The sequence below is a fragment of the Paramisgurnus dabryanus genome, chromosome 20 (assembly GCF_030506205.2).
Source record: "Paramisgurnus dabryanus chromosome 20, PD_genome_1.1, whole genome shotgun sequence".
Taxonomy (NCBI): Eukaryota; Metazoa; Chordata; class Actinopteri; order Cypriniformes; family Cobitidae; genus Paramisgurnus; species Paramisgurnus dabryanus.
This window is the reverse complement of record NC_133356.1, coordinates 25,928,252-25,951,384: the sequence shown is the minus strand read 5'-3', so window position 1 is coordinate 25,951,384 and position 23,133 is coordinate 25,928,252. Positions and strand designations below refer to the sequence as shown.

Genomic DNA, 23,133 nt, shown 5'->3' with positions numbered 1-23,133 from the left:
TTACATTATTACTACGCTCGCTTTTTTAAGTTTTTCCTACATCTATTAATGTAAAGCTGCTTTGAAACAATTAACAATTGTGAAAAGCGCTATATAAATAAAATTGAATTGAATTGAATTGAATAGACTATACTAACAGATTAACAAGATTTCTGAGCTATCGTTTTGCAGACTACCAAGAAACACAGAAAGGAGAAGTAAATTGATCGTTCATGCCAATGTCCACAGACCACAGGTGGGTTGATAAGTTGCTAGGGTCACTATCAAGCAGATGCTTTCTACTTAAAAGTATTTTTCAAGTGTTTGTATTTTATCCGTGTTTTTCTTTGGAAAACATACATTCCAAAGCATATTATAATAATTTGTACTCTATTACATTCCATACACATGTTTGTTTTGTCTTACATTTAATAGTTAAGTACATAAATGTACTTTTATTCAAGTAAAAGTGAAGAAGGCGGTTCTTTTCTAAAATTTGAGAAAATCCTCCGCTACACCTTTAAGTATTGACCTGTAATAAGTTGACATAACTTAGAAAAACAAGTTAAAATTGTTTAACTTAATTTAAGTTAAAGTTCTGTAACATAAAACATATATGTTGATATCCTTTTTACCGTATATTTAAAAAAATGCACTATTGAATGAGGCTGTTTATTGTTTCAGGCTAAATTTTACACCCTGGAGCCCCAAGGAAGTAATACAGTTACTAGAAGAGTGAAACATAACCATAGAGCTATTTGGGTGTTCCCTATTCGGATGGTTTTGGATGTCCCAGGTCTAGAGATGGGTCATTATTATTTGTACCAGAAAGAACAAAGTATTGTAACTTGGGCAGGTGAGTCAGAGTCAATAGAGAAGAAAACTCTCTCGCCTGCCACAGCCTGAGAAGAACTCGCTCGCTTTATGACCAGATGTCAGCCTTATAGGACCAACAGCCATCTGTGAGATATGCAGTAAGTACGCTTATACTGTAGATTCACAATCTTTGGTTTGTTGAGTTTAAATTTCTCATTCGTTGCCATAAAGTAAAACGAAACGTAAACATTTGACACTGCGCAGGTGCTTAGTGTGTTTGCTTTGGTGGTTTAAATCTAAGTTACAAAATGGAAACTGAGAAAATTACTAATCTTAATCTTACTGTGAAGTAAAGTCTATATTTACTGCCGAAATGATGATGATATATTTTATATATTGATGTTGACAGTTGATAAAGCTTTTTGACAGAACTCATGCAGTAACAGTAAATCATTATCTGAAAAAAAATTCAGTTGTAACGTAACCATTTTTTTAATAATGTAATGTAATATGTAATATGTAAATTCACTAATATTAGAGAAGTGCAAAATTGAAAAAGTATTCATACCCCTCAATAGATATAATTCCCAATCATATGCCTTCTGGGTTGTGATGTGCAATCTTAAAATGTTAAGAAGTATGTTCTTTCCAGTAAGTTCTTAATGTGATCGAGATGTTTTGACGTAATTTGATTCTAATGCACAACACCTCACAGATTTCTATAGGATCCTTCGGACAGACAATAGATGAATCTGCCCTACGGGGTGGCACACATTCAGCATGTAACCCAATAAGGGATTATTGTTGTTTTTTCTGAACATCCATATTGACTTCAGTTACAAAACTTATGAAACTCCCAAGCTACTGGGCCAGTACCCTTTAAAATTATTGTAATATGTACCATTTAGGATAAGATATGTATACATTTGGTACCAGTATGTATATCTGAGGTACTAATGTGAACTCTTTAGATGCAAAGGTGAACTTTTGGAAAGGGTACAGCCCCAGTGACAGCTAGGGTTATTTTTTCTGACAGTGTTGTACTCATTTACTGGAATATGTAAGACATATCATGGCCATTCTTGATATTCTTGGTCTCATGAAATAGATATTTGGACAAAATAGTGATAGTTCCTATGCTTTTGTTATTGGTAAAATGGTTTGTCTTGACTGAACAAAGAAATATGGTCTCATACTTAGATATAGTAACAGGCAGATATACAGATTTTTCATGTAAATTGCAGATGGTTCACAATTCATCAAATAAATAAATAAATAACATCATGGACACAAAAATTCAGAAAGAAGAAAAAACCTACAGTACATTAAACTAGGCTTTGTCCAAAATAACCCCCTATAGATGATTTCAGCAGTAACAACATAAACAAACGGCTTTTGTGGAACACTCACAGCTTGGTATCTCACATATTGGTATTTCAAATGTACTTTTTAAAAAGTACCGTCCCAGTGACAGCTTTTGTATCTTGTGTATGGTATATCAACCAGGAGCGGCCAATGACCAGCTTAACCTTTAGCTAGAAATGTTATGAGTAAAAATCGTTTGGGAAAGTACATACTTCATAAATTAGGTGACATATGTTTCACTCTTGCAGGTGCAGGAGTTTGCCGCTGTACCTGTTGTGCCTCTATACTGTGTTTAGGTACACAAATTCAGGTGAGTAACACCTTGAACAGTCTTGGATGATTTATCATCTCACATTACAGAATAAAGTCACTTATTGCCTTTCTAATATCTGGTCTATTCTGTCTATACAGCTGCAGATCTCAGTGACTGTGCAGCTGCTGGGAGCATTTGTGACACCAATGCAGAATGTCTCAAAACACGTGAAACGTTTGTCTGCATGTGCCGAATGGGTTACAAAGGAACTGGAGTGCAGTGCCAAGACATAGATGAATGTACTATGGGTTTTCACAACTGCCACAGTAAAGCGAGCTGCATTAACACATTGGGCAGTTATACCTGTTCATGTCAAAATGGTTATTCTGGTGATGGTTACCAATGCCAAGATATCAATGAGTGTGGAACTAATAATGGTGATTGCCATGTCAATGCAATTTGCACCAACAGAGAAGGAGGACGAGATTGTAGTTGCAAACTGGGTTTCAGTGGAAATGGCCTTCAGTGCACTGATAATAATGAATGTACTCGGCCAGGTATCTGCCACTGGAATGCCACCTGCACCAACAACCCTGGTTCCTATGTGTGTACATGCAATGGTGGCTACAAAGGCAATGGAAATTATCTTTGTCTAGACATAGACGAGTGCTCTGAGAGTCCTGGTATATGCTCCACTTTCTTTGGGTACAAAGGTTGCAAGAACTTGCCAGGAAGCTACAGCTGCATCTGCAACACTGGCTACCAAAGCAACGGACGGACATGCGAGGACATCAACGAATGTGAAATCAACATCTGCAGCTCATTTGCTAATTGTGTCAACACACCAGGCTCATATCGTTGCACTTGTCCTGAAGGATTTTCTGGAAATGGCTTGGCTTGCGTAGATATCAATGAGTGTGACAAACAGAACAACTGTGACCCCAATGCATTATGTCTCAATTTGCTTGGAAGCTACGATTGTTCCTGCCGACCTGGGTTTCTGGGAGATGGAAGGAAGTGTACAGACATTAATGAATGCGCTGCCGGTAACAATTGCACAGCCAATGCTGTGTGCGTCAACACGCCAGGTTCTTTCTACTGTGATTGTGGGCCAGGCTACAGCTACAATCAAAGCCAGTGTGTGGATGTGGATGAATGTGTCACTGGACGTTGCAGCCCTTATGCCTCATGTGAAAACTTACCCGGCTTGTTTAGCTGCACATGTGGGGCTGGTTTCGAAGGTGATGGGATAATTTGCAGTGATGTGGATGAGTGCACCGTTGAAAGGCAGTGTCACTCCAATGCACTTTGCATTAACGTTCCAGGGACATTCAATTGCAGTTGTATGGTGGGCTACATGGGGGATGGTCGATTGCAGTGCTCTGATGTGAATGAGTGCCTTCTGGATAATGGTGGCTGCAGAAACAGAGCAACATGTATTAACAGTATAGGGTCTTTCTCCTGCAACTGCCCACTAGGCTTTCAGTTAGTCAACCGTACCACCTGCCAGGACATAAATGAATGCCAGGTGCCTGAAAAGGCTTGTGGCACTAATGAGCAGTGCTTAAACACAGATGGGTCCTATGCATGCCAGTGTAAAGCAGGCTACGGTCGGATCACAAAAGCATCTGAGTGCTTCGACATTGATGAATGTGAAATGCAACAACCTTGTCACAACAATGCCACATGCTTGAATTCATTGGGCTCGTTCACGTGTACCTGCAAACGTGGCTTTACAGGCAATGGTGCCATGTGTGAGGATGGGAATGAATGTGCCATTGAGGGTTCATGCCATCTGCATGCCTATTGCTACAATTATCCTGGAGACTTTTCATGCTCTTGCCATCAAGGTTTTACAGGAGATGGCTTCACTTGTACAGATTTGAACGAATGTGTCCTTTCAAATGATACCTGTCCAGACATCTCGGTATGTGTCAACTCACCTGGAGCTTATGTCTGCTCTTGTCTAAATGGAACGGTGGCATACAACAACACCTGTGTTAGCCCTAGTCTTAGATGTGATCCTGCTTGCCATCCGCACGGACTGTGTCATGCTTCACCTGCAGGGTATCAGTGCGTGTGTGATGTGGGTTTCAATGGGGATGGATATACTTGCTCTGACATCGATGAGTGTGAAGAAAACGTTTGCCCAAAGAAAGAGACACAATGTGTAAATAACCAAGGATCCTTTGCCTGCAACTGCAGAGCGGGTTATGCACTTAATGGGACAGAATGTACAGGTACATGCAAAAACATCTGCAAAAAACATGATAAATCCATGGTAGTTTTTGGTAATTTTTTGCTAGTGATATTTAACATGTTTAAATTTTCAAGTGTTATATCTTTCAATCTTCTCATCTGTTGTTCTCTATTTTCCCATCCTATCAGATCTCAATGAATGTTTGTCTGGAGATAATGACTGTAGCACGTTTGCACAGTGTGTTAACACTGTAGGGAGTTTTCAATGCATCTGCCTCAATGGCTTTACTGGAGATGGAAAAAACTGCTCTGGTAAGCCCCTTTTATATTCAGACATCCTTGTGCATGTATTTGCTTGTTTGAGGACTCTTTTCTCAGTCTTTTAGGGTTGTTTTCCTGACCCTGTCCCATTTTGGATGACTTATAGACATTAATGAGTGCCAATCCCAAAATGGAGGATGCCACCGAGCTGCCAGCTGCACGAACACCTTTGGTTCCTACAAGTGTGCCTGTCCCTTTGGCATGACCGGGTCTGGGTTTGACTGCCAAGATGTAGACGAATGTAATCAGAACTCAACTTTGCCACATAACTGCAGCCTTCTCGCCACATGCAACAACACAGAGGGCTCCTATATCTGCAGATGCTTGAAGGGATACCAGGGGAATGGGATTATTTGTGAGGATGTGAATGAGTGCTTGCCACCTTCAAAGTGTGAGAAAAACATGACCTGCCAGAACTGGCCTGGAACGTATACCTGCACTTGTACCCCTGGTCAGATCTATAGTCTGGGTACCTGTATAAAAGAGGAGGACTGTGCAAATGTCACCAGTGCTTGCAACAGCCATGCTGAGTGCAAACACATCAGTGGGTCTAACTATTGTTCCTGCATTGATGGCTTCCATGGAAATGGAAGAGATTGCATTGATATAGATGAATGTAAGCAAACAGAAGCTTGCCCAAAGTTCTCCCGCTGTTTAAACACAGAGGGGTCTTTTCATTGCGAGTGCTGGAAAGGTTACCAATACAACGGAACACACTGTAAAGACATAAATGAGTGTAGTATAGGAAACTTTACCTGCCCAGACAATAGCATCTGCAACAATACAGAGGGAGGGTATGATTGTCCGTGTAACAATGGGTTCCTTCCCTCCAACTCTTTGTGTTTGGATGTTGATGAATGTGCCACAGGAGAAGCACAGTGCCCCAATGTATCTAACTGCCAAAATACAGCTGGAGGGTATTTTTGTAAATGCTGGGATGGGTATACAGGCAATCAGACAGTCTGTGAAGACATTGACGAATGCCTGAACACTTCTTCTTGTTCGAACCACAGTGTCTGTATCAACACTATTGGTGCTTTTCAGTGCCGCTGTGATGCTGGATTCTCCTCTAATGGCACCAGTAGCACCCAATGCAAGGACATAGATGAGTGCTCAAATCCACAGTTTGGATCACTATGCACTAATGGGACTTGCATTAATACAGTTGGCTCATTCTTTTGTAAGTGTGACATGGGATTTTGGAGCAATAACACTGAGTGTCTTGACATAGATGAGTGTTTTGCAACAAATAATAAATCCACATGTCAACCTCATTCTACATGTTTCAACATTCCAGGATCTTATAAATGTAACTGCAATTTGGGTTTCCTTCTAGAAGGAACTGAGTGTCTAGATATTGATGAATGTTTGGCAAAGGAGAGTCCCTGCACTGCAAACGCTTTATGTATAAACTCAGCAGGGTCCTTCCAGTGTCCATGTGCACATGGTTTTGAGGCTCAAGGCCTGCTGTGCATTGATATCAATGAATGCCTTTCAAACAACACTTGCCGCCCTGATCAGGTATGCATCAATAAACCTGGATCATACCAATGCTCCTGTCCAGTGGGACATCATGAAGAGAATGGTGTCTGCATTGACACCAATGAATGTGCAAATAAAACTGTTTGCCACCCCCTGGCAAGATGCTGGAACACAGTGGGGTCTTTTTCTTGCAGTTGTCGCTTAGGCTACTCTGGAAATGGGATGAGCTGTAAGGACATTGATGAGTGTTCTTCATTGCCTTTGCGTTGCCACAAGTCAAGCCAATGCATCAACACCCCTGGGTCTTACGTATGTGTTTGTGCGTCAGGTTTTGTTGTTCTTGGATCTCTTTGTGTGGATCTAGATGAGTGTCAGGCCAATAAGGCCGAATGCCATCCTGCTGCCACGTGCTATAACTCCATCGGAGGGTTTCAGTGCCAGTGCGACAGTGGATGGAACGTTGGAGCAGGAAACGGGCGTGGATTAAGTGGATGCACAGATCAGAATGAATGCCTTTTACCTAATGCTTGTAATAGCAACAGAATGTGCACCAACCTTATGGGATCTTACAGCTGTGCCTGCTCTACTGATGACACCCACTGTCTACAGCTGACACAGATGGGTGGGAAATTGTATTATAGTTATTCATGGAATATTACTGTGTGCACATTTTTATATTTCTGTCTCTCTCTCTCTCTCTCTCTCTCTCTCTCTCTCTCTCTCTCTCTATACATTATATAATGCTTTTAAATGTACGCTAGTTAAACCATGCGGTAAAGACACTAATCATGTCAGTGGTGTGGAATATCTCCCCCATAGTGAACTCAAAAAATGTTGTTTCAACCCATGGTTGGCAAAATATGGACAAACCCAACCCTTGGGTTTAAATTCACTTATGCTGGACTGTTTCAACACTAAATGCTTTTTCCTTCCATGGTTCGGCATCATATGGACATTTCAAGGTTAACTTAACCTAGTGGTTCGGTTTGTATATATCTTACCCAATAATGGGTTGAATCACCCTTACGAAAAAATAACCATGGTTTTATTGTGCTAAAAGTGTAGTAACCATGTTTTTTTTTTTTTTGGTGTATTTTACTACACTTACCATGGTTTAACTATGGGTTTTGAAAACTATGGTTGGTTATTTTGTGTTTACCATGGTTTTACTACAGTAAACATGGTTTTTTGGTTTTAACTGTAGTAAAACCATGGTTAATTTTCGTAAGGGCAAAACAGAGTGTGGCGGCCATTTTGAAATTACTTGAACAGCTGTGTCTTGCAATTCAACATAGTTAGTTAACCCAAATTCCAAATTGACTTACCTTAAACTGTTTTACATTTTTCAGAGAAATGTAAATCTAAATACATCACATAAATATCATGAGTCCTCCAGAGCTTGTGGGGACAGCATGAGTCAAGGGATCTTGTACCGGCTTTCAACAGAATATTAAAATTTTAATCTTTACATAAAAAAATATTAAAACCTATAGTTATGTTTAACCCCTGTTCAAAGTTTGTTAACATATGTGTTAGAATTAATTAAAGTAGTATATCCGTAAGCATAAAGCGGATGCAATGATATAAGGTTATAGGGTGCATTTGTATGTATTTACACAGAAAGTGTCCTGTATCCATTTGGAGAGGAAGTTGGTGATGCTGGATTACCTATGACAGCGGCAGATGGAAACTCTCCTTATATTACTCCTCCTACAGGCTTTCCGTTTATGGGCAAATTATATGACCGTCTGTTTGTAAGCATTCAAAATTAACTTAATATTAAAGGAGTAGTCCACTTTAAAGATGGGGCCCATTGACTTACCATAGTATTTTTTTGACCTACTATGAAAAGTCAATGGACCCCATCTATAAAGTGGACTACTCCTTTAAGCCGTTCGCTTTCACATTTTAAAGGTTTACAGTGTTATGATGAAACAATATGAACATTTGTAGTTTTCAGATAACGGCTTGGTGCAGTTTCAGACAGCCAGTGAGAATGAAAAATTTTTGCTGCCTGCACCGTTTCCAGGAGGTTTCCGTGGTAACGAGAACCGTCCCATGCTGGCAGTGTTCTGGGATGATGCTGACCTCACACTTGGGGATGGAAAGCTGCTATACCAAGTTAATATTAAAATATATATACACTTTTAAAAATATTTTCCTGTTAACTCTGAAATGATTGGTATGTACAAATATTTCACATTTGGTGGTTATTATTTGAAGAATTCTTGAACAATCTATTTGTCTTTCCGACAGGAATACAATAAGTTGAATTTATCAGACATTTACGCTGAGATAATATTTAATCGCACAGCACAAGAGGTTACAAAATTTGAGACTCAGAATGGCAAAGACCCCTTTACTCCCTCCTGGATAGTGAAAATCACATGGGATCATGTCCTGCCTGTCTCCTATCAAAAGATCAACCTGTCTGAGGTGAGTATTAGGCAAATAAACACAGACCATATGAACACAAGACAATCATCAGGGTTCCCAGGGGTCCTTGAAATCCTTGAAAGTTTGTGAATCTGGGGGAAAAATTCAAGGCCCTGGGAAGTTTTTTAAAATATACATAGATACAGGTCATTGAAAGTGCTTGAATGTATTTTATGCAAGAAGTTTTTTGGGGAAAAAAATCCACATTATTCCCTGTGTAGTGTAGTATGATATCATAAATATTATTTTTAGGCAAACGTGCTAAACTGTTCGCTTTAAATGCTTATTCTGTATGTTGTTTCATAACAAAATGTTTTTTTGCATAGTTGTGTTTGACACATGAAAACGTCTCGGGTTACGTATGTAACTGTTGTTCCCTGAGAAGGGAACCAGACGCTGCGTCTCCTTACCATACTTCCTGCGCCCCTGTAACGCCGTCTTTGGCAATATTTCAGATAGCGATATAATCCCTGGCTCCCGCGTCACCCTATCTTTGTCGTTAAGCGTCACCATTGGTTGAATTTGATAAAAACATTTAGACGCACTTACCCCTGGAGGCCTCCCTCAAAGTATCACCACAATGATGCAACGCAAGTTCCCTCGAAAGGGAACTGTAACAATGTATTTTAAAAGGTAACACGATGTAACCTTGCCCTCACTTGAAATGTGTCCCCACATTTAGTCCTTGAATTTGAGGGTATTGGACTGGGAAAGTCCTTGAAAGATCCTTAAATTTGAAGTTAACTAAGGTGTGGGAACACTGAATCATGGCAATAGCAGCTATTGTTAGTGGAAATAGTGCTATCGCTCATATGAACTCCTAAACTAATATGTTTTGGCACTAAATTCTTGCTCTTGGTGCTATGGACATAACTGAAACATCGAATAAAATATTATTTTTCAAAGAAATTGTTTCAACCTGCCACATATGATACAATAGACAAATTAAGTTACAGGCAACATATAATAAACATCAGTTAGGTTGTCGGGAAGTGATTACACTAGAAAAGGTTTGGTTCAACTTACAGAGTATGAAAACACATACCCTTATAGTCTCTATACTTGCTTGTATTGAACCCATTCCTCCCACCCCATGCCCTAGTTTGCCATTGTTAAACGAATTATGAGAAATATCTTTGCAATGACTATGAGTGTATGATCCCAATGTTCCCACAGACCAACACCTTTCAGTGCATTCTGACCACAGATGGACAGCGTTCCTTTGCTTTGCTCCGCTACAGTGAAATGAACTGGGGCCCGGGACAGAGGACTGATCATGATGCTCTTATAGGATACACAGATGGCAAAAGCAACTTTCATAATGAGACTTCAAATCCACCAAATAACACGTTTGGCCCAGGAGGGCGCTATCGTCCCCAGACTGTTAAGGGTAACACGGGCGTACTGGGGCAACTGGTGTATGACCTTACAGGGTCAATTGATTCCAGCTCTGATCCTCAGAGGCAGTGTCAGCTTTGGGCCTTCAGTGAACCAGACCCTACAGAGTGGGCGGTAGGAATCGCACCGTGTCCCTGTACCCGTACTCAGGCGCAGGAGGACCTGGTCTTTGTACCTGAGATTTTACCATCAGAACAGATGGGTTATGTGAGGGAGCTGAGAGATCTCAGGTGGGGTGGTAGAAGGGGCCGCGTCTTTCAATCCGTCCTTTTCAATAGACAGAGGGCAGGAAAGAGGTGTGTGTATGATCCCGAGGGCCCTCTGCTGGCCGGATACAGCGAACGTTTTTTTACGGAAGACAAAACACAGCAGCATATAGGTAAAGCAGTTGATATATCTATCATAAATGTGTGTATATGCAGTGCTTGGTAAACCCCTAAATAAAACTTTTATATATATAACTCATTTTAATTTTTTTTCTAGATAAGGACCTTTTACCCTTCAAGTGGTGCTGTGTTCAGTCCCCTTTGTGCAGTCTGTATTTGGAAAAAAGACCAATAGATCGGTGCCAAGGTTTTGGCTGGATAAACTCTGACAGCAATATACCTGAAAGCAGAGGAGCACCGGGCATGGGTGAGAGATGTTGGCCTCGTTGTGTCCCTTAAAGCAGTGGTTCCCAAATTTTTCATTTTGGGACCCACTCAAATAGGTATAATCTATCCTGGGACCCACTAATATATTTTTAAATGGAAAGTACAGAAAAATGAAGAAAAAAACAAATTTCTTCTATAATTTAGTATTTTTTATTTTTCTTGTCATTTTATTAATGAAATGTAAGTTTAATTGAAATATCAAAACAATTTATGGTATATTATATTGAAATCATTGTCATTGCTAGTCATAATTAGATTTTTTTATGTAATTCACCACAAAAGCAAACCGACCCACCTTATCCCACTGTATGTTTTTACAGGGACCCCCACATATGATAAACCTTAGCGATGGACCCATTACCCAAATTATCCAAATTTGAATTGTTTTAGATAGTAAATGTGATATTATAAAAACAAATATCTACACAGTAGACCTTAACAATTTTTGTTTTTTTCTGGGGACCCCATTAGATCCTTCTTGACTTTGGGACCCTGGCACATGTACAATTTTCTTCATATATATCCACTTAAATGACCATTGTGTAATAAAAGTGACATTAAGGGTGAAGGAAAGCATGCATTTTCAGCAAATGATTATTATGACATTTATACAAATGTTTATTTGATATTGTATATCCATTTAGTCTGTTGTTTGCGCACAGTCCATGTTGTACTCTCTACTTTTTTTTAGGCATGGCGTATGGAAGTCTTCACTTCATCACCTTTGACGGGAGTGAATATACCTTCAAAGCATTGGGAGAGTATGTCATAGTGCGTCTCTCCTCCAGCACAGGATCAAACATCTTCACCCTACACGGAGAGATGGCCGTTCTGGTGACCGATGGGCAGCCCAGGCGAGTGCCTGCTTTAGTGAGATTAGCAGCTTTCTATCAGGGTGTTGGAAAGGTAAGACGTTGTGGATGTGACATTATAAATGTATGAGCCTAAATTTTCCTCTCACAAAGGTTATGCAATGATTTCTATAAAGGTGGAGTTGCGTTGTGCGGAGTCTGGAAATGGGCTTAAGATAATGGTTAACGATAAGGTCGTTCCTGTGTCTGTAGGTAAGAGACTTTTATTATAACTTCTTCTATAAGTAGTGACCCTTTTCTTTTTTGTGGCATTAAGTAGCAACATTTTTTACAAGTAAACAGTAAAAACTTGAAAAACTGCTGCCCTCTGGTGTTTGGACAGGAGTGGTGCATGTAGGGGAGCAGGGCTTTGCCGTGCGCTGCATCACTGCAAGCCGATGTGCGGTGGTGTACACCGAGGGTCTGAATGTAGAGGTATGGAGGGAGGATTCAGGCAGATTGGCCACTCTGGTGGAGGTCCCTCAAAAGTTTTATAACCGTACACTGGGTTTACTGGGACACTGGAGTTCCAATAGGACAGATGACTTCCTGCTTTCCAATGGACGTCTGCTGCCCGCTCTAAATAACACTACTCCCTCTGAACAGAGCCTGCTTCCCTTTGGACAGTCATGTAGGTGGAATCACTTGTTTTAGTATTGTGTATCCATCAGGGGCGGTTCTAGACACTTTTTAGGGGGGCTCCAGCCACCCTATCTGTCATCTTAGCCCCCCTAAAATTAGTCTTACTTTTCTACCAAACTATCAAATATATTTTTCTGAAGTTTTATTTATTTGTAAAAACAATTTATTCGAAGATAATAATTAAAATAATGCAAAATGCAGGACATTTAGATGAAAAAGAATTACGAGTTTATGAGGCATTCAATTAGCTTTGCTGTTCTGCGCATGCGTCGTAACCGCCAGTGGAGTAGTGGAGGAGCGCGCGAGCGTCACACACAGAGGCAGCTGCCTGCAAACTTAAAATCATTGTTTCATAAAGTATCCAGCGTGGCAGCTCAAAAGGTATTTTCGCAAATGTTTTAATTTGTTTGCTAGCCTGTATGAGTGCAGTCATGTCTGCAAAATATATAAGAATATTCTTCCGTCTTAAACGAGCTAATATTAGTTATCACCCGTTTATAATTCAAATTGCTTTGCAAACTGAAGCCGTGACGTTTTAAGTTTACCGTCATGACACATTTTGCAATACAAGATCTATATTTTTGCCTTTTTCTAGTTAACAGTAATACTAGCTGTGAATAATATGTTTATGTATGCTAAGTATTCGAATGTGCAATTGAGAAATGTATCATTTTGAGTTTAACCCACGAAATTTCTGTAAACACATCCATCACACACAAGCTACATGCTTTTATAGATGGATATATAATGTTTTATAAATGCTGGAAATGAGAGCAAACAGGTGGAGAAAGAGTTAGAGAGACTGAAGGGGTCAGAGACAGGTAAGAGATGATAAAGTGTCAAATGCTGCGTTCCAGGCGACCTGTAACCCGTAAATCACGACTCTGAACTGGGAGTATATCGATCTAGTACGAGTTCACGGGTGGGAAGTCACGGGTTTGACTGCCGTTCCAGTGCACTTTCACAGGTAGAAGGTTGTAAAAACACGGGTTACAGGCGGCCTGGAACGCATAGAGTCCTGAGTCGTGGTCTTGAAGTCGTATTTCACGGGCTCAAACACCTACTTGGAACGCAGCATTAGTCATGATAAAGGTTAGCCCCTAAAATAAACATCATTCCATTATTTACACAGCCTTATGTTGTTTTAAGACATAAGCGTTTAATTTTCTGACCAGGAACTAAAGGGGTCATGTATGGTTTATTATAGTCATATTTAGAATCAGTGCAGGTTGTTAGTTTATGAATCGGGTTATGCATGCTACAAGCGAAAAGTGCAGTCTGACTCGTATAAATATAATTATCATATAAATTGTTAATATTCATTAAACTTTGAATATATATAATATACATAAACTTTAATTCAAGATACACAATAATAAATAGTAGTGATAAATAACTTTTATATCTGTACAAGAGTTTTTTTTATTAGGTTAAATAAAAAATCATAAGGGCTTGGAACTATATAGAAGACTAATGTATAGCCTACATGAATTTATTAATATAATAATACTGGTCCTAGTTTGCAAAAAGGCATCACAATGCTTTCTTCACATCATCACTGAGGGCTAAGCCCCCCTAAGAACGAAATCCTAGAACCACCCCTGGTATCCATAGTCATAAAAAAAACTTAGGAAATGTGTATAGGTCTCCTCTATTGGCTGTTTTCATTGTTTTGGTACAGGGGCTGTACCTGCTCCAGAAAGCCTTCTCTTCTCACTGCCTCCTACGACCCCATTGAATCCCATCACAACAGAAGAGCTGATGTCCACAGTGAGTCCAGACATACTGGCAAAATACAGTCAGATCTGCCAGAACAGCATTCAATGTGTGCATGACATCCTGACCACAGGCAACACAAAACTCGGCCAGGAGGTTCTGCAAGACCAGCAGCACCTTCGAGACCGGACGCAGATTTACGGTTAGATTGTCACTGTGATCGCATGTTTTCACCATTTCTTTGGAAATCATTTGACATTTTATTCAAAACCCAAGGAGGATCTCTTATTTAAAAAACTGCTTCCCTTTGATTGTATTTTACAGGAAATCTTCCACCTATTGTCATAGAACCAACTATGATCAAGTGTAAGGTCAATACTTCAGTAAGAGTTCAGGTTAAGGCCCAGGATCCAAACAGAGATCAGATCACCTTCTCTTTGGCTTTACCACGCCCTCCGCGAGCTACCATAGGCAGCGGTGAGATATGATTGTAATCAGCATTACTTTTTATTGACGTTGTAGGATCCATACAAGGTTACGCTCAAAGTGATTTGCCAAACGAGAGGGCATATTGTTTTGACCCAAGGACATGGAACCTAAAAACACCCCTAACCATAACCAAACCCTAAATTCAAAGGGAAATGTCAAGTGAGAATCAATGATCTAGAAGCAGCTAATCTTGGTTGTAAGCTTAAACTTGAAACAAATTGTAAACTCATTTCTGAAATTTGATTGGTTGATTGAAATGTAAAAAAAATACAAATTAAAACAACAAGTATTACAAGTTAAATTATCTGCCAATGGGGTGAGACAATTTTGCTTGAATTAAGTGTTTATGTTAGAAAGTTTGCGTTCTGTGCACATGCGCTCTTTTCCATTAGTGGTCGTCAGGGAGACTGAGGCTGCGTCCGAAACCGCATACTGTATAGTAGGTACTGAATAAGATGAAGTACCTACTTACTTGCCGTTAAAACAGTAGGTACTGTATACTATGAATCTTGGTAGTATGAATGAGATTCAGACGTACTACATCCGCCATGCTACATCATGTGACATACGTCGTCATCACGTCATGTCATTCCAGCGCGAAAACAGCGGCATGCCTCTTCTTCTTCGTTGGATAACTCCTCTCCCAGGGCATCATGGGATAGTGAAGTGTCCATCGTATGCACACATAGATATGTACACTAGATGTCGCCTTGGCTACGGCAGTTTATTGGACCGAATGCGTCAACTAGAGCCGCTATTTTGAAACAGGGGAACCCCGCATCAGCGTCATCGTAGGCAATGTTGTAACCGAAATAAAATCACCATAAATCATCATGAACGTGATTTTCTTGGTTTTCTTTTGGTTCGTTTCAACAGTCAGACATGTATTTAGCATTTAGTCCAGGAAAAAATAAAAGTCTTGATTTGATGAAAATTAACTTTTTCTAACTGTTATGCATAGTGCTAGTAGCCGACATCCATACGCAGCACAAAAGTCCGGCATCGTCCATGAATTCGGAGTACAGGCGGAGATAGTAGTAGGGGTGTCACGATTCTCAAAATCCTCGATTCGATTACATTTTCGATTCCAAGGTCACGATTCGATCCGATTCTCGATTTTAACATTTTTTTTTAAAGACAAAAATGATATGCCATTATTTATTATTATTATTATAGTTTAACATTAACATGCACATTGCACAACTCGCATGGGGGTTTGTGGGCTTCACTTAACGCGAGAGCTTGTAGAGAGAGGATTCCTTCTTGCACGCACATGGACTTAATGCACATGGACATAATGCGCGTGTCTTGGACTCTGAGCATCTGAAATAAATCCAGCATCATACGCAGCTGCGCTTCTCTCTGTCTCACGTGCACGCGCTCGTGCTCTCGCATCTGTCCAAAGTCTAAACATTAACTAAAGTAGTGATCCTTATGTATTTGTTCAGTTTTATGCGTTTCATGCGAGCTGAGGCAAACTATCCCTCTTGTTTCAAATATAATCCGCTGCATCTTTGCGCCTCTCTCACTCTCGCGCACGTGCAGAGAGCTGCGCTCTGTCCAAAGGCAGATCACTAGGTAGTAATCCTGTTTATGATATGCATTTCAAGGAGTTGTAGCATCCCTCGTGTTTAAAATATGATCGCGTTCCGCTGGACAGATGTTTTTAAAGGCATCTCTGAGAGTTTTTTTCCCTCTCTTGGCAAGCCGACCGGACCTGACATGGGGGCGTGGCAGCATCGACGATCCCATTTTTTTAATTCGAAGTTCAAAGCTGTGACTTAATTTCGATCGATTTCAAATCGAAATCGTGACACCCTTAGATAGCAGTATTACCTAGCTACTTCAAATGACAAGACCCCTGTTCTAAGATGGCAGCGGTTTTGACGCATGCTTAGAACCCCAAAGCGACATCTAGTGTATATATCTATGGCATGCACACTGCAAAATCTAACTGGAAGTAGTAGGTCATCCGGGTACTTTTCGCATACTGTTTTTTGAATACTATGTATTCGTATTCAGTTTAAGAAAAAAGAAAACTTATTTCAAGATTTTTTTCTCACCCCATTGGCAGATAATTTTAAGCACAAATTCACCTAAATTGTATATTTTTGTCTAAAAATTTAACTTATTTAATTTGGTCATTTTGCTCATTAGGAAAAAGCATCTTCTTCATTTAAGAATTTGTAGATATTTCTACTGAAAACAAGACAAAAATACTACGTAAAAAAGTCATTTTTTGCAGTGCACGTGTTGACGTCATTTGCCAGCATTACATTTTCAATGACACACGACACGTCTTAAAATGGGAATATCCAATCTGTCCACTTACATTGCGGATACATATGCATGTATCCGGATCATATCCGATTTATTTCCACATATGAATGAGGCCTGAAACCATTCGGAGAATATCGGAATCTATTCGCTTTTTTCCTGCTTACACATTCATGGGTCAAATCCGATCTGTGTGAAATGAGGGGCACTTCAAACATGCACTGTAAATGCAGCCTATGATGTTTTCTGAACTCTTACTAGAATTTTATCTCATATTATGCCTGAATAAAAAAAATCATAAAACATATTTGTCCCCTGCAGGTGATGGCGTTCTGGTTTGGACCCCTCAGAGTATTCTGCCAGTGAATTTGACAGTTCAAGTGAGCGATCAAACATCCAGCAGCATGATCACCCCCGTCCTTCAGATCTGTAACTGTTTGAATGGAGGCAGCTGTCAATACGACAGTGTTGTTGAGAACTATCTGCAGGGCAAGTTTCAGGTACTACACCTGTAACCCCACATGCTTCAGGATTTGGATTACAGACAAAGCCACATGCGTTGACTCAATATCGCATTGTTTTGACATTCATTGTAAAGATAATGAGGTTTTTCTGCATCTTTAGGTTGTAGCATGCCTATGTCCCCCTGGTTTCAGCGGCAAATACTGTGATGACAAGACAGATGTGTGCAGAGGCAAACCTTGTTTCCCTGGAGTCGAATGCTTTAAACAGAAGGAAGCAGACAGCTTCATTTGTGGACAGTGTCCTTTTCCGACTGTCTATAAGGACCAACAAGGATACAAGTGCTTTGAAAATGGTCAGAACATATAAACATTTTGTGGTGCTTTTTCTGTATCATTTATATTACAGCTTTGATCAATCCTTTTGGATTTTACAGCAAAAGCGATTATTTTTGTACAAATATCATCCCACAGACTTCTGCTTTACCCACCCGTGTGATAAGATGGCAGAGTGCACCAGCACGGGCTACAACTACACATGCACATGCAAACCTGGCTATACAGGAGACGGTAAAGTGTGCACAGGTACGGTTTAAAGACGCACAAATCACATTCACCACACTTTAAATCGTACAAGGACTCATGCATCTTTTTCACATGCAGATATCAATGAATGTCTAGAGCCCTCGGCCTGTCCTAATGCCAAATTCGAATGTATGAACACACCGGGATCAGTACGCTGCTCATGCCGCTATCAAAACACCTCTAATGGCTGTGGTAAGTCTTAAGCCCTAATCCTATTCCTCTGAAGCCTCACATTTCCCAAATCTTTCCTAAAAGGAAATGTTAAGACTTTTTTAAGATGTCAAATAAAACTTTGGTGTCCCTAGAGTATGTATGTGAAGTCTTAGCTCAAAAAACCATATAGATAATTTATTATAACATGATAAAATTGCCATTTTTTATGAGCAAAAATGTGCCGTGTTAGTGTGTGTCCTTTTAAATGCAAATGAGCTGATCTCTGTACTAAATGGCAGTGGCGTGGTTGGATAGTGCAGATTAAGGGGCATCATTATCCCCTTCTGACATCACAAGAGGAGCCAAATTTGACCTATTCAGCCAAAATGACCTATTTTTTTCACATGCTTGCAGAAAATGTTTTACCAAAACTAAGTTACTGGGTTGATCTTTTTTACATTTTCTAGGTTGATAAAAGCACTAGGGACCATATTATAGCACTTAAACATGAAAAAAGTCAGATTTTCATGATATGTCCCCTTTAATGTTTTACTGAATTCCACAGTTTCCCCTCTAATCATCAGGAAATGCAGAAAAAAAATGTATTGAGCAAATTAGTTTTTCTTACAGCCAATTCATTGGCTAAAAACCTACCCTTACTTGAAAGTACCTTGGTAGTACCATGATACTGTGACAGTATCAGGTTACATTGTCTCAAATGATGACATGTTTGTCTTGTGGAGGCTACTGTAGCTTCTCTATGCGTTTCGAAAGGAGGGGTGAGCTGTGGACTGAGCCGTTAGTTGCAATTTGCAACCTCACCACTAGATGCCGCTAAAATTTACACACTGCATTTTTAATTCAGTTTTTATTGCATTCTTTTATGCTACTTTTTTTTAAAAATATTTTTAGTCCATTTTTTTGTAGCTTGTTTCTTTATAAGTGATGTTTAATTTATAACTACTTTTTCCAATAATTTTAGGAGAGTCTGCTAATCCAACAGGTATGACCTTTTATGTCTTATTTTCAATAATTCCTAACAAATAATATTTGGGTTGAGACCAGTGGTGTAGTCTACGTGATACGCAGGTATACGCCGTATACCCACTAGAAATGGTCAAGGATTTCCGTATACCCACTAAAAATAGCGCGAGGATGCGTAACAGCATGGTTTTGTGACATATTTTTAAACTTTTAGTCATAATATAGATGTGAAGCACTGATCATTAGCATGCTACACTTGCCACTTTAGCGGGTTGAAATACATATTAGGCTATATACTTCCTGCCGAACTGCGCGATCCGATCGGCGTATGAATTTCTATGAAATCAAATTACTATAGTGACGCGAAAGTGACTGGGGAGCAGACTGGTGTGACGCCACAGGGAAGTGACAGCAAAGCACCGCGAGAGCGACTCCAGTTATCACATGGAGAAATCTGCTTTGAATCGCTCTCGCGGTACTTTGACATCACCAAGAGGTCTGCTTAGCGCCAAATGAAGTCGAACCTGCAGTGTAGCTGCTCACGCGACACTGAGAAGTGAACGAGTGAAGCAGTGCTGCAACATAAAATCCATAGAGCTTACAACGCACATGTGAGTACAACATTTAAATCATCAGTCCAGTTTATTACTTTGTCTGGAGGTAAGGCTCCAAATGCAATAAAATAAGCCCGTGATAATATCCTGATGGTTTTTAGCTCCCTTCAGTTCCTCTGCATGTTTGCTTGTGCTTCACAGTGTTAAACTTTCCTTCTCTGTGTTCATTTATATATTTGCGTTCAAGATCATCTTGACAAGATGTATATGATCTTAAACTTCTGTGAGGAAATTCATGTCTGCGTTGATGTTCAGTTTAGACTTGCAAATTTTAGGCTAAAGGATGGTCTTGTAATAATAATAAAGTATAAGCCTATTTTCATTTTTAGACAATGCTTATATTATATGCAAAAAAATAAGCTTTAATATCAATGACTATGCAAATTATAGTTAATTCATGGTCATCTTAAATGTGTATTAATTAAAAACATATAGTTGTCAGATAATATCTATTGAAAGAGTGAATATTTTTTTCTCCTTCAATGCATGTGTTTGCCACGGATTGAAGATTGTAAGTAAACAGTTAATTTAATTTCAATTAACAGTTAAGTAACTTTTGTTCCTGAGTTAGATGTTGATTAACACTAAACCAGTCTAAAATCAGTCCAGTTTCCCCAGCTGTAAACCCATTGGCTCTAAAGTCTTTTTTTTCTTATAATAAACTGACATGTTGAGAACACATTCAGTTTATGTGTTTATGAGTACACTTTCAGAATGCTCTTAGTTACATGAATATCTTTACTGTATGCATCTGTGAGTGTGGTGGTGCTTATGAGGTGTCACGCTAGGACGAGTGAGCATAAGGGTGAGAGGGAAAAATCACAGTATACTCACTACAAAAATCTAGACTACACCACTGGTTGAGACCATCATCTGTGTGTCTTTTCTTTAGGCTGGAATGTGTTCAATGTGTCTATGAGCTGGAAAAATCAAGGATCTGAACAAGGACTGAGTCAGGTCAGTGTGTATGGTCAGACGGTCGGCGTGATTTTACAAAATATGATGTTATCCTGGACCAACGTTTTAATCAAAGAAACCCCAACTTACCCTTTACTCAAACCCTAACCATTTTTACCCCTCAGATTAGTGTGAATTTATAGTTTGAGAAGAGTTTTTAAAAAGCCCCAATCCTAAACCTAAATCTAAACCTACACCCTAATCCTAATCCTGCAAACATTAATGAAATGTTGATCCAGGACCAGTGGCGGCTCGTGACTGCTCATCCGAGGGGCGCTAATACAAAATGTGTTCAAAGTGTCATGTGTGTTGCTTGTGTTTTCAAAATATGTGTTTGTTGCGTCATGTGAACCATGTGCATCACGTGTTTTGTCAAAATAAGTGCCTGCTGCAAACGCGTCAAAACCGTTTATGATAAAAGAGACGCTCACGTTCACAAAATACACGCAAGACACTCCCTTAACAGTAACCTCTGATTACGCGTGAGATTATGTGAGTATCTGGCAAACGCGAGCGTCTCTTTTATCATAAACCCTTTAGACGCATCTGTAGCAGGCACTTATTTTGGCATGGCACGTGATACACACAGAATCACTCGCAACACATATTTTAAAATGAAGGACCACACACATGTTGGGCTACATACTGTACATGTTCTGAGGAACTTAGCATCGTGCGCCCTTGAAAAAAAGAAGTCATCGGCCGCCACTGTCTAGGACACATGTCATTTCAATAATACAACAACTCATCTTCATCAAGCTTCATTTGATTTATGCTTCTTTATCCTCTGCAGCTAGAAAAGATTCTGTCTATGGGGTTTCAGAACAAGTTCTACAATGCCAAGGTTTCAACTCCTAATCCAGAATCAGCGGGCGGACCGAATGAGTACAGGATCAATGTGTCCAGTGACACTCCACACTGGTATGTTATGGACTATCTTACCAGAGTCAGTCAATACTACGGCATCCATTCAGCCTATGTGGATGGTAAGAGGAACATACACTACAAAATATATTATTTACATACGCTAATATGATTTTGATGAAAATGTTTTAGTTAAGTTTTAGCTAATACCAGGCTATAAACAAATTTGATTTTATATGAAATTATTTAAAAAAAATCATTAATCATTTAAACTTTCTTAACTAGTGAGGAGTTAGTATAAATGAAAAAAAAAAAACATTTTTGAATAGACATAATTACACCTTTATTTTTATAATTTATAACAACTATTCAAAACATTTAAATGACTTTAAGTAACAATGCATTTTTACAGTGTATGTACATTAAAGTAAATAATGTACGTGTCAAAGTCAGAGCATCTTTCATAACCATGTATCTTTGTCTCCTCTCTTGTTTGCTTCAGACCTTGATGAATGCGAGACAAACGAGGCTGATTGTTTAAAACCAGCCCTGTGTGTCAACACATACGGGGGTTACAGGTGTGTGTGCAACGGCACTGATTTGATTTACGCACAGTCGTGTGTATTAGGTAAGACCATTGCCATGTGCTTACATGTGCTCAGCTGTATTATAAAGATATCAGACCCTTTTAGTAGCTGAAAGTGAAATATGAGTATTTTTGTTCCCTTGCACTCAGATTATGGGGGAGTGAACCGCACCGACCAAAAGAATTCTGTTGATAATAAAAGATCTTTGATTTTGGGCCTGGTCCTGGGCATCGGTATCCCCCTCCTTCTGCTGCTGCTTCTGGCAGCCCTCGCCTGCTTCTGCTGCTCGTGCAAGAAAACCGTCACTGGAGAGTGAGTGTGCTGCACAAACTTTATTGACAATTATTTATATTTCTGCATAAAGAAGTTAATATATAACTCATCTCTCTCTCTCGCTCTCTCCATGAAGTATTCCTGACCTGTTACCCGAGTATGTTCAGGAAAATAAGTCCCACCCTCCTTTCAACTTTGAAGACCCCGCTCTGCAATATTTCACCCACTGCAGTCCACGTATCATAGATAATCTCACGCTCCATCGTGTGCCACGCTATCGATAACATAGGCCAAACACATCTACACCGTCTGGTTCATCCAGCATCAATGCAGTTGTACATTGGTGTTTGAAAGTAACAGCATGAAGAATAGGTAATAAATTATTTATATTAAACAGAAACTGATGACAGGTGTAAAGGAACATTCTCAAGAGGAACTTGTGTCTGTGTAACTTGCACCGATATGGGAGCATGCAACCCGCCTGAATAATTGTGTATTTCCTGAATTGTAAATGAAATGTAAATGAAACAACAAATAAAGTCTATTTTAAAAATTTCTGCATTGTGACATTATTTGTGACCCAGTCTGTGAAAACTGTTTTCTACATAAAATCATCCTGCGTAATCAGTCTGTGAAAATATAACCTTGATATCTTTAATGCTGACTGAGAACATGTTAAATATTGAAATTAATGTGAAATGAATGAGTGAAATTAAAGTCATATTTATGACAATTATGCACAGACATATTTATGACCCTGAACCACAAAACCAGTTAA

General features: G+C 39.5%; 1 protein-coding gene across 1 annotated transcript; it reads left to right on the top strand.

The window, feature by feature from the left end:
- The first annotated feature begins 212 nt into the window (after positions 1 to 212).
- LOC135786508 (uncharacterized) lies at positions 213 to 22,871 on the top strand. The gene is made up of 25 exons (XM_073812917.1): positions 213 to 235; positions 2,409 to 2,470; positions 2,572 to 4,653; positions 4,802 to 4,924; positions 5,040 to 7,037; positions 8,036 to 8,169; positions 8,369 to 8,536; positions 8,672 to 8,851; positions 10,028 to 10,628; positions 10,733 to 10,882; positions 11,594 to 11,808; positions 11,891 to 11,966; positions 12,097 to 12,384; positions 14,077 to 14,313; positions 14,436 to 14,588; positions 17,199 to 17,377; positions 17,502 to 17,694; positions 17,813 to 17,923; positions 18,002 to 18,115; positions 19,059 to 19,079; positions 20,567 to 20,631; positions 21,425 to 21,617; positions 21,998 to 22,123; positions 22,232 to 22,394; positions 22,492 to 22,871. The coding sequence occupies exons 1-25, from the start codon at positions 213 to 215 to the stop codon at positions 22,637 to 22,639; spliced, it is 7,803 nt and encodes a 2,600-aa protein (XP_073669018.1). The 3' UTR covers positions 22,640 to 22,871.
- Positions 22,872 to 23,133: the final 262 nt, after the last annotated feature.